The sequence below is a fragment of the Parasteatoda tepidariorum genome, chromosome 6 (genome assembly GCF_043381705.1).
Source record: "Parasteatoda tepidariorum isolate YZ-2023 chromosome 6, CAS_Ptep_4.0, whole genome shotgun sequence".
In the NCBI taxonomy this organism is placed as follows: Eukaryota; Metazoa; Arthropoda; class Arachnida; order Araneae; family Theridiidae; genus Parasteatoda; species Parasteatoda tepidariorum.
This window is the reverse complement of record NC_092209.1, coordinates 49,052,115-49,065,204: the sequence shown is the minus strand read 5'-3', so window position 1 is coordinate 49,065,204 and position 13,090 is coordinate 49,052,115. Positions and strand designations below refer to the sequence as shown.

Genomic DNA, 13,090 nt, shown 5'->3' with positions numbered 1-13,090 from the left:
CAAAATTCTACTTATGATAACTATAGGGCAAAGTTTTTTTTATGATATAAATTATTATGTGATACAAAATTTTACAAATGGTAACTATAGGGCAAAAAGTTTTTTATGACGTAAATTATTCTGTGATACAAAATTTTACTTATGATAACTATAGGGCAAAGTTTTTTATGATATAAATTATTCTGTAATACAAAATTTTACAAATGATAACTATAGGGCCAAAAGTTTTTTATGACGTAAATCATTCTGAGATACAAAATTTTACTTACGATAACTATAGGGCATAGTTTTAATATTTCTGATCGTAGAGTTACTTTGATTTCTTCCGCGCATGCGTATAACTCTGAGCAAAGAAAATTCTTATAGTAGTTACTTAAAACTCTATTAGATAAAAAAAAAAATTTTATTTTTACTTTTTTAAACTTTTGATAAAAACACTATCAAATGTCACTAAACCACACCATTAAAACGTATTGAGTATGCAAGTTCAAAGAGAAAATAATAATAAAATTCTCTTGGATGGTAATATTTAACATGGTACTTCATTAAACTGTAATATCGACGACTTCCGTAACAATAAATGATGTATTTAAACCTGAATCGACATGCTTATTACAGATCTTTATTAGATCAAAGCTCATATCAAATTTGAACTGAAACAAAGACATCTAACAATAAGCTTCAACTTGAATGGCAGTATTTAATCTAGCAACTTATAAGATCGAAGTTAACATAAACGTTGATCTGAATTAAGGAATAGACAAGAATAAGGTTCAACCTGAATGGACATGCCTAATGTAGCACTTAATTAGTTGAAACTACCGTCCAAGTTGAATTGAAACAAAGAAAGACAACTGGTAAGTTAAATGGTAGTAATTAATCTATCAACTTATTAATATGAAGTTAACATCAACGTTGAACTGAAACTATTGCCAAATAACAATAGGTTCAACCTGAAAGATATTTTTTATTTAACACTTCAATAGATTGAAAATACTATCAGCGTTAAACTGAAAAAGTTTTTATAAATTGCTCAGAGGGACAATTGTCCGTAGCATTGTGTCCTGAGCTAATATTTCTGTTAAGTACAGTTTATAGGGGTTTTCATTGTAAAATATTTTTTTCAGTGAATGTATCTGAAAAATATATTTTTGGAAAATATTTGCGTTTATTGTATTTCTCAGTTAATTTTTTTAACGCACATTTTTAGTGACTTATTTCTGTAAGATAAACTTCACATTTATTAGCAAACATTTACGCACTCCAGTTCTTTAAAAAGACAAAACATTAATCTAGCATTTCTATTAATCATGCTCTTTCAGGTGGTATATATTTTTCAGAATATAATTAATCATTTTTTTTAAGAGTCAAAAGAAAAAAACTGAGTTTTCACATCTAATTCAATAATTTGCTTTCAGACGTCTAGAACAAAACCAAATTCGTGAAATTCCACCAAAAGCCTTTTCATCTTTCAAGAGGTTAAAAAGAATGTAAGTACAAAAAGATATAATTTTATTTTTATTTATTGGAAATTTTGAGAATAATTGAGATGCTATCCAAATTTGATGTTGAACAACACTAACAATTGTGTAATGGAACACTTAATTTAAAGTTAACACCCATTCAAACATTTCATTATACCTCAAAGAATGTAGTTAAATCTAAACATGAATAAAGAAGAATGCTTACATCAAACTCTCGCGCATTCACACCATTCGTAAATTATTAACTACCTTAAAAATAATTACTTCTCTAATTAACGACCTTAGAAGACTTCTTTTCTACATTTACTAATTTATTGTTGACTATTTTTTTTAAAATCACAGCAATAGAAAATGATTACTTCTTTCGATTACATCATTGAATTTTCAAACAGCAAATAGTATTTTGTCAACTACTTCTCTGAATATATAAAAACCTTAAAAAAAGACTACTTCTCTAACTAACGATCTTAGATAATGACTATTTCTTTGCAATTTTTAATATGTTTTTGATTATTTTTCTAAATTGCAGCATCAGAAAATCTCTGCTTCTCTAGATCACAACATTGAAGTTTCAAAAAGTTTCAAACAGTTAATAGTGGTCACTACTTCTCTGAATAACAACCTTAAAAATGACTATTTCCTTAACTAACAATCTAAGAAAATGACTACTTCTCTAACTAACGATCTAAGAAAATGACTATTTCTCCAACCAATGATCTAAGAAAATGAAATCTTCTCTAAATTATGCTACTATGTTTTTAACTACTTTTCTAAATCACATCATCAAAAAACGACAACTATATTAAGATCACAATACTGAAGAAGTTTCAAACAGCAAGTTCCACAAATATATATGATGATCAAATGTTCTTGACATTGATGCTCTTTGATGTAAATTTTCTCTGATTGTATTTCCTTTCTGAATTTATAAATTCTTATGAACATGCTTGACTGTGACACATGATGAACGAGAGCAGGGATGGAACGTTTTGGGTGGCATGTCTCTTTTTGTTTCACTTCACTCTATTCTAAACATCCCTCTCTACCCTCATGATGGATATTCTTTTCCTCGTTTTCAGTGCTCCTCCACCCCCGAGGGGGTGATTCTGCACGTCTTTCTTGATCTGAAGAATTTACTGCTGGAACCTTCAGTTTTATTCTTCCCTCCAATGGTTATGAATTAGAATGTTGTTTGGAGATTTGTTTGCCGGTCTTTCGTCCTTTTTTTAAAACTTTTTTTTTAATATTTTATGATTTTTTTATGTTTTAGGATTGTTTTCGTGATTTGGATTTTTTTTTAAATATGTATTATCTTTTAGAAATGCGGGGAATAGGTATTGTCTTTATGGATCCTTTCATATAACTTTTGACATATAACGTAAAAGATTGTCTGAGAAAAATATTTTACAAGCTGTGAATTAAAGCAACACAACAGGAATATTTTCTCATGTAACTGTTTTAATAAATTATATGCGCTAATAATGATTCAAATATTTTGAGAAAAAGAAACATTTCTTTTTTACTTTATTTAGTGTTTTAAAATTAAAACTAATCTTTATATCAAAATACAATTATATTCCTTCACTAAAAATTTTACTCTTTCTTCTCGAAACTTATGTAGCTATATTTTTTAATGGATTTCACTACAAATGTAGCGAAAAACTTTGTTTTTCATTTTTATTATTTTTTCGTAGTTAGCTTTCCAAAAAGTATTTTTAAAAAACTTCTTTAACCAGTTTGTATTATCAAATTTTTCGTATTAGTATTGAGATGTAAAGGGTACCAGAAATAGGTATTTGTGGTTGTTAAAACTTAGAAATAATAAATTATTTACATTTTTATAAATTTTAATCTGTATTCGATAGATTTTATTGATAAAAAGTAAATATCATTTTAACTTGTTTAAACTAAAGATTAAGCATTTTTCAAATTCGGTAATGAGATATAACAGGTACCAGAAAAAAAAACTTTTAATCAATCTAATATATCAATGGAAACTTAACGTAAAATAAAGCTAAGAGAGATTACATTGAGTATCGATTCCAAGCGTGACGACCCAAAAGGTGTTCCGTGGAACCCTAGGTTTCGGTGGAAGGATTACATCCAATCTCTAAACAATTTTTTTTTTTTTTTGCACTTCAGTTGTCTACATGAAATTATTTTTGTATTGCAAAGTACAAAAAGTATCAAAATTTGAAAAAAATATTTTCTTAGCAATAATACGTAATAATAATACATAATAATAGTACATAATAATACATAATAATACATAACAATACATAATGATACATAATAATAATACATAATAATAATACATAATAATAATACATAATACATAATAATACATAATACATAATGATACATAATAATAATACATAATACAAAATATGTGCATGCATTAAAAATTCATAAATATTTCTCATCCAGTTCTTCAATTCAAATTAAAATAACTAAAATCAAGATAAAAGAATTACGTTTCTATTCTCTATTCTATTACGTTTCTATTCAGTTCTTTTTTTAAAAAACCGTAATTCAGCTGACTTATGTCATTTTCAGCAAATGCATACACGAATAGCAAATTCATAATTTGAAATATTTTATTTTTCACACAAAATATTTTCGCATTAAATATTTTCCAAATAATTAGTAGTCTTTTTTTTTTTGTTATTATATTCACAGCTGCTAGTTAACTTTTTTTTTATAATACCGGGGTTCCATCTAAAGAAGCCCCATCACTTAGGGTTCCATAGCCTATATAAAATTGCGAACCGCTGACATTGAGATTGTTGAGGAAACCGATTACAGTACACGAGTACGAGTACAGGTAAATATATATTATCAGTACTGGAGTGGCAACTTGGATGAGATTAATTGGGTTTATTTACAAAAGAAAGCATATTAAAGCAAAGATTAATGTTTCAACAATATTTGTGGATAGTTTACCTGAAAATTACTATTTATATATGTTTTTACTATTTACTTTATTTGTTTATTTATTTTTTTATTTATGCACTGACCCTTCTATTTATCTAGGATTACTACTTCGAACAAATTGAATTGATTGCACAATTTGAAAGAAGTAGGCCTACTGAGAAAGATATTGTTTTCTTTTAACTAATTTTAATTCAAATAAATTACATTTACACTTAAATATTTTTTTTACCTTCTAGAGATCTCAGTAACAATGAAATTTCAAAAATAGCAGGAGATGCTTTCAGCGGATTAAAGACTCTTACGTCCTTGTAAGTACATAAGTTCCATTCAGAATTAACTGTTGCTTGTTTTCTTGTACAGAAAAATTTAGTTTTCTATATTTACCCTAAAATATTTAGTAAATATTATTATTCTTTTTGAATTAATTTCAATAAATGACCGTGGATTCACTTAGAAATATTTTTAGACATAAAAATTAAATAAAGTAAATCATAATAAACTCTGGTTAATCATTCTGTTTCCTGTATAAATTAATTTGCATATTTTTTATAGAGTTCTGTATGGCAACAAGGTAACTGACTTAACAAATGGAATATTTAAAGGATTATCTTCTTTACAACTATTGTAAGTAGTCTTTTTCTTATCAATTCGATTCTCTTCAATTTGAATTTATCTATATTTTTTTATCATAGCCACCAAAAAATATTATTTAATGAATGATTAATTTTTAGAACATTTAAATATCAGTATATTAAAAAAAGTTTGCTAATTACGTATCGTTTGTAAAAATTATATATTGCCAACCGCTACAATGTGGCTTTACGGTGCACCCACTATTAAAATCTTTAATTTACGTTTCTGAAAGGGCTTTTCCTAAACGTTGTAAATATGTTTTAAATTTTAAAAAAGTCAAATGACGTAGAAAATAATGTGCTGCCATCTATTCATAAAAGAGGAAACTAAATTATTATTATAAGACAATTTGACAAATTATATAATAAATTTTGATTATTTTTTTGCTCTTAAAAAATTGCAAAATATATTAACGTCTAAGTTTCTTTACATCATGATTAATACTCAGATTACTTTTATTCTGAGTTTTAATCCTTATATATAATTCTAAGAATCACCTTCTTTTCTTAATAATACACTAACCAAGACCTAGATTATAATTTTCAACGTGTATAAAAATAACTTTCTTGATGATGTTTTTTAAGCAATCTGTTAGAAATTTTTAATAAATATTATATTTAAAACAAGCTAAATTATTTCAAAGAAAATGTTCCAAAAATGCTTAATATTTGACCTAAATGTTCTATTTCCATCATGGAAAACATTTTTTTGCAAAAAAACGTAGCATTTAATATGCTTTTTTTAGATATCAAAAATATTTCAGAAAATAAATGGAGAATTTTGTCTATATATGTTGCTACTAATCTATACAGAATCGAGATTGTACCATAACAAATCTTAAACAAAAAGCCATCTGGGTTAAATTTTCTAAACCAAAATCTAACGGGTTTATCATTTATTCATTTTCTGTATTTATGAAGAATGATAAAGTATTTATTAAGTTAATAGAAAATTTATGGAGCTAAGTAAATAAAAATATTGGACAGAATCCAAATGATATTTGTCCTATTTTATTATTAAAATATTTATAGCTCATTTTTGGATTATATTTTATGCATTAAGCCAGATGCTGTTGCTGAAAGCATAAGATAAAAATAATTGATTGCGTAGGATTTGGAAAATATATATACCTATAATAAATATAAATTTCTTGTTTCACAAAACTAAACTATGATTAAAATTCAGCTCTAGGAGGTTATAATAAAGTAATTTATTTATGTATAAATATTTGAAGACACCAAGCATTAAAAATATAAAAAAATTACTATTTAGGTACGTAACTATGTTTAAAATGAAAATGTATTAGAATTGGTTAGTTTTGAGTTTATTCTTTCAGTTTAACATATAAATATATAGTCAAGAATTAATTTTTCTGCAAACTATTTAAAATAGTTTTGTGTTATAAGAAAATTAATTGAATTATTTTTAATATAAAAATTAAGCAACTTCCATGAAGCCCATCTATATATATATTTCTCTTACACGGCGACAAAAGAAAAGCCTCATTACAACTCCCCGAATGGCAACGCTAGATAATCGACCAATGATTGCCTCTAAAAATGTCACATGCCAAATCTAGCTGAGATGGCTCAACATATAGCGCTTTTAAAAACGGAAACTGAAATAAGCAAAGAGAGCATAAGTTAGACAGAAGTGAGTAGTCTTTGTCGATAGATCTCTATTTTAGTATTTTGTCGAAAGCGCTTTTTTTTTACGAATTTATATATTACGAATTTATTTGACGATTTTTGATTTATATCACGAATTTATTTGTTTTACTAGAATTTATTTGTTTATGCAGGTTTTTTCATTGCAATTCACTTATTTAAATTTTTAATAGACTTAATTAAAGCCAAAATTTTAACCTTTTTAAAGAGATATCAGTTTTAGAAATTTTATCTTAAGATTTTATACTATAGCACATTTCTAATAGGTTTAACGAATTACATGTCATTTATTTGAATTCAAATTTATTTTAATGACTTAGTATTTACTAAAAAGATGTAATTTTTTTTTTAAAAAAAGTTTTTATATGAATTTGAAGGATTCTTTTGAATTCTTAGAATTTTGTGCATTTGCAATGTACCTAAGTTAGTAGCGAGCGAAGCAAACCATATAAGATTTCGTAGCAATTTTCGGGGGTTGGCGAGCGTTAGCGAGCGGGGGGCGCAGCCCACTAGTTTTAAATAAAAGCTTATATTTTTACATATTTTACTATCTACTTTATATTTTTGATTTATCAATATAGCACGATTAAGTAAGGGATTAGTAGAAAAATTAATCGAATCTATAAATTTTTATTTAAAGTATATTTGAAGGAAGGTATCCTTGCAGTGTAATACAATAAGATAGTACACATGGTAACAGTACACAATACACAATTTAAATAATATACCTTACGAAGATAGGCGGTCTTTTTAGTGTTTTGAATGGCTCCATGAACAGTGTCGAGGCAAACACATATTCTGTGTACCTCGTCATTGATGATGGCTCAGCATGTCCTTATTTGGACTTAGTGCCATTAAACCCTACATTCAATCAATCGATCAATCTCGACATTGAGGATGGTGCTTCTCATAGATTGGATCTTAGTTAAGATTTTATAGCTGTGTTCAAAAAATATCCCACAGAGGAAAATTTAAAAAGCCAAAGTGATTTACAAATGGTTGGAGCATCGTTAAAATTGTTTTTATCTATGATCCATATACAAAATAAAAATAGTAAATAAAAGTATCAATTGAAACTAAAATTCTTTAATTTTACTGCCATGATAAAATAAATATGATGAGAATATTTGGGGGTAGTGAGTTCAATCCGAACGGCCGACAAAACAACCGTCGTGCATACACAACAAGGTGTAATTTAAAACTACCGTGGCTGAAAATCCTCTCGTTGGTTGTTGTGTGAAATTGGGAAAAGGGGTACCAACTCAGGCCTTGTCCACGTCGTCTGACAAAGGTCAAAATTACGTGGCATTCCGACCATGGCCGTTAAAAGATAGTCCTAAAAATTTGGACAAGGTGCTTGGCTATGGTTGGGTGATGATGATGATGAGAATGATAAATACTACGAGTAATTCTTTTTCGGAATTACGGTATCTAACGATAATATCTAGAAGTCCTCTTGTGCTGGGGATCCAAAGGCTGATCATCAGCTTCTTAAACTGCTCACTCTTTCATTCCATTAAAGATCAGTCTTTTTTTGTATCTTAATGCCAGGTTCAATAGTTAGTATACTACCACCTTAACATGATAAATTACTTAAATATTTAGATTTCTATCCAGTATATAGTAAATAATAGAAATTCCTTTCAAAAAACTGACGAAATTGCTACAGTTTCAACAAAAATCTCTTATCGACAATGCACAAAAAAGGATCTGATACGAAAATAGTGTAAACATATCTATAATATAACTCAATCTTGTAATAAATCCCTTGTCTTTTATGATCTCTTTTAAAATATTTGATATTCATTTAGAGAAGACCTCCAACGATTTAACAGAATAATTCACCTTTTCAAATGTGATTTGATACACAGTAGGCCGCTTAAGATAAATCAAGTATTAAGATTAATCAAATTATTACCCTCTTTCAATGTAATTAAGGTTGACCCCTTTATTAACATATTAACACGAATTAACATGTCTATATTATGGGTTAAAAAACTAGTATACTATCACTATATAACGAGATAAATTGATTTAAACGATGGTATAGAATTACTCTAACTCCATTAGTTGGGTAATATTTAGTATGCTATGCTAATAACTTGATAAATTGGTTTATAAGTTAATATGCTATCCTAATAACTTGATAAATTGGTTTATAAGTTAGTATGCTATTATCGTAACAGTTATTTATCAGTTGATTTAAAAGTTGGTAACATATCTCTATAACTTGTAAAATAAGTTTAATAGCTCGCAAACTATCAATAGAACATAGTGGCTAATAGAAATTAAATATTTCATTCCTGCAACAACAGCAAAATTATTGCGGATTCAAAACACAAGTTTAATCAAAAATCTGTTTCCGACGACGCACGTGAAAGAAAAAAAAATGCCATAAAAATAAAAACTAATTCGATGTAAAATGTTTAAATTTCAAGAAACTGCAAAGAATAAACATATCGATGCTTGCAGACGATAAATCTTTGCTGTAACTTCTCATTATCACTTTAAAAAGATTCGAGATGCGTTTAGAGAAAGCCTCCAGCGAAGCGTTATCTCTTTAATAGAGTAATTCACCTTCGAAAATATGACTTACTACACAGATGCCCAGCAGGCCACCTTGGCACGGGCCCAAAGATTGATCAGCATTTCAAACTCTTCCCCTCCTTCAATGTAATTAAGGTCGGCCCCTTTATTACCTGGATGCCCGGACAACTCTTAACTTAATAAATCCCCCTACTTCCCCCTCTGATGTTCCACTCAAGATTTTGTCCGTTCCGCAAATGGGCCGAGAGCCGGCCGACAGGAAAATGCCATAATTCCCATGGACAATGCATTAATGTAATTGCCTCATCTGTTATTGCATAACCTTTCGGCAATATTTTGGGCGAACTTAACGAGCTTTTTTGAATTAAGTGGTGTATATGTATGATCTTTAGGTTCTGTTTGATTGTGCTAGTAATTCCTGAAAGTTTAAAAGCAAAATTATTGGATTTTTTTAAAAATTTAATTTAAATGAAAAATGTTGGATATTTATTTTTTTTTAATGTGTTTTAAGTTATTTGTTGGAAAAGTAAATTATTGTTACGAAGAAAAAAATATTTGCTGAAAGAAGTATGAATTTAAAAAAAACATTATTAGATCTTTTAACACTATCAAAAATACATAAACGCGAGAAATTATTGCAATTTAATTGCAATTGAATTTGAAATTTTTAAAATAATTTAAAATCAAACTTTTGGTGTTCAGAAAATCTGATGTTATGTCTAGAAAAAGGGTATTAATATTAAAATTTTCCTTTTATTCTAATTCTGTTTAACATGTTGAGAGCTGCACGTATTTTTAAGGAAGCGCGGACCAAGTGTATTGTTTAATAGCGATTGCACTGTGGTATAAAAAAGCGAAGCGGACTACTAACAGATTGAAATAAATAAAAATTTGACTTGTAGTAAGTAAAAATTAAGCAAATTTTAAATAAACTATCAATAATTAATTTAAACAACAAGCATTGCACAGAAAATGGGCCACTCTGAATAACTTTTGATTTAATCATCAGCTCTTCACATTCTAGAACGCAATCTTAATGGTTCGAAGAAGTGACTTCAAATATGTTAGTTAATTAGCGCGGACGATATTTTAAGTTACGAAATCAGACACAAAAACATACTTTCTCTGACTGAACATGCCTTTTTCGACGGATTATGATTTCTGACCTCCAAAATATAGGGGGTATCGGCAATCTCGGAAATATGCTCCCTCTAGTTTGGCTAGGAAAGAAATTTAAAGTTTGAACCCCTTAATTGTAATTTTACCTTTTGCGTATTTCGCCATATCTTGAGAATTTTTTAAGAGAGCTGATTGCCCTCAAGTATAGAATTCGTTTATACAAAAATAATTCCATGCAGAAGATAACTTATAGTATATATTTATTATTATTTTATGTAATAACAGTCGAAAAATATTTAATTGTAAGGTAATACAATTTACATCATTTTAAAGAATGTAGTTTTACCTGGCAAAATACAGAATTTGAACTAAATCGGTCGAATAGTTCCTGAGAAGTCGAGTTTTGAATTTACGACTTTTTCAAAATTTGATTTCTCAAAAGATATTGGACCGACCACATTTTGTATTTCGCCATGTAAAATCATATTCTATAAAATGATATAAAAATTATATACTTTACAATTCAGTGTTGAAAAATGAAAAAAGGAAGGAAAATTTACTAAAAGTTATTTTTTGCCTGGAATTATCTTTCTATAAACGAATTCTATATTTGTGTGCAAAAATTTTTCGATTCGCTTAAAAAGTTCTCGAGATATGGCGAAAAAGGCAAAAAGTAAAATGAACATTTAGGGGTCCAAACTTTGAGTAGCTTTTCTGACCAAATTATGAGGGCCATATTTCCCAGATTGCTGCTACCCCCTATCTCGAGAGATAGGATAGGGTTCAATATATTCCTATATATTGAGGGTCTGAAATCTGAATCCGTCGAAAAAAGGGATTCAGAGAAAATAGATTTTTGTGAGAGAAAGTACTTTTTTCTCATTAACTAATATATTTGAATTCTCCCCCTAGAACCATTAAGATTATGACTTAGAATGTGAAAATCCCATCATTAGATCAAAAGTTATTCAGAGTGGTCCACCTTTTGCGCAGTGTACATGTTTCTAGTTTTATATCTGTCTCCGATGGCCGTAAACGGAAAGTTCAGTGTCAATCCTTGATGACTGATTTGTGCCAAAAAATAACTCCTGTCTAACTTATGATGCATTTTTAGAAGTATTTCTGTAAATAGACTGTGAGTGTTGATGAAGGCATTATTATGCAGAAATTTTTTAATTTTTAACTGTTCCAAATTTCTCAATTTTTATTGCATGGATCCTAAACAATATTGTAAACGAGCACTAAAATATTGATCAGTTTTTTTAAAAAAATATTCTTGAAATGTCATTAAATTATTGCATTGTTCATAATGCCTTTTGTCGTTCTTTTAAAGTTTCCGGATGTTCAGAATTGTACATAAAATATTTATTTCTTCAAATTGTGTTTAACATTAATGTTATTTTTTTCTTAGATTGTTGAATGCCAACAAAATATCTTGTCTTAGAAAAGATACCTTCAACGATCTACATAACTTAAATCTATTGTAAGTACCCTTTGTTATCCCTTCTTATATTTTATTGTGAATGTAAACTTCATTAATTAAAAAGAATTTTGATGTAACATAATAAGTAAGCAATTAAAAAATTTTACTGAAATCAATTAACTGTACATAATTCCTCATGTTATATTTTAAGTTTAATTGGATACTTGCAAGTGATATCATCGTTGATAACTCATTGTAGGATTCAGAAGCCAATCAGGCTTGACACACACGCGTGACGTCGCTTACAGGTATCCAATTAAATCTTATTTAAATCACATGGTTAGGCATAATCACGTCACTTCTTCTCTAGTTTCCTTTACCCCATTATACTCTCAATTTGTTATTATACTCCCAATTATATTCTCAATTTTTTATTGTACTCCCAATTATATTCTCAATTTTTTATTTTACTCCCAATTATATTCTCAATTTCTTATTATACTCCCAATTGTACTCTCCAGGTTTGTAAGTAACTTAAATTAGATTAGGTTCCAATTTAACAATTTTTTAGAAAATTTATGCAATATTGTTGAGAGGTTGTAAAGATTTTTCTTAGAATGTTAGTATATTTTTAAAGATCGTAAAAATATAGTGATACATAAATTTTTATAATATCTTAAATTTCAAGTTGATTTCATAAGTATGCATTTTAATAATGTCATAAAATTATTTTAATATTTTCATAGGATGAAATAATTACGTAAATATAATTTAATCGTTTAATAAATCAACTAATTAAATAAAAAATTCATTTAATAATTTTAACTTGTACAATTTCCACACCGAAAAAAAAAAACTATGGTCAAAACTACCAGAATATGGTAAAATATGCTGTGTTTTTTATTCTGTATCAAAAATCTTGGTACCAAAGCGCTTTGGTAATGATTTTCGTAAAATTAACAATAAAATACGGTTTTATAATCTGTGACTAAATTTGTTAAATGTAATAAAATTTGATAATTTTATCATGATACCTTAGAGTAGGAGTGCACAACCTTTTTGAGTGAAGGGCCACTTGCACAGGAGGTTGGCTAACGAAGGGCCGCACATGTATTTAGACATGTTAATGACAAATGTAATAATGTTTATTTAAACATTATAGTTCCATTTTTTTATCAATAAAAAAAACTTGCTATTGCTATCATATGAACAATAGATTTATCAAAATAAATAAACATTGAAGAAAAGAAAATTTTTTTTTTATGTACTTTAAGCAACCTTAA

At 27.8% G+C, this 13,090-nt stretch overlaps 1 protein-coding gene across 4 annotated transcripts in view; it reads left to right on the top strand.

Moving 5' to 3' along the window:
• LOC107443293 (slit guidance ligand) overlaps positions 1–13,090 on the top strand; it is a 338,907-nt gene that overhangs the window by 241,326 nt on the left and 84,491 nt on the right. For all 4 annotated transcript variants that reach the window (XM_071182347.1, XM_071182346.1, XM_071182345.1 and 1 more), the window contains exons 10-13: positions 1,419–1,490; positions 4,655–4,726; positions 4,971–5,042; positions 11,796–11,867. In XM_071182347.1, coding sequence (XP_071038448.1) covers positions 1,419–1,490; positions 4,655–4,726; positions 4,971–5,042; positions 11,796–11,867 — 288 coding nt within the window. The remainder of the gene's footprint in view (positions 1–1,418; positions 1,491–4,654; positions 4,727–4,970; positions 5,043–11,795; positions 11,868–13,090) is intronic.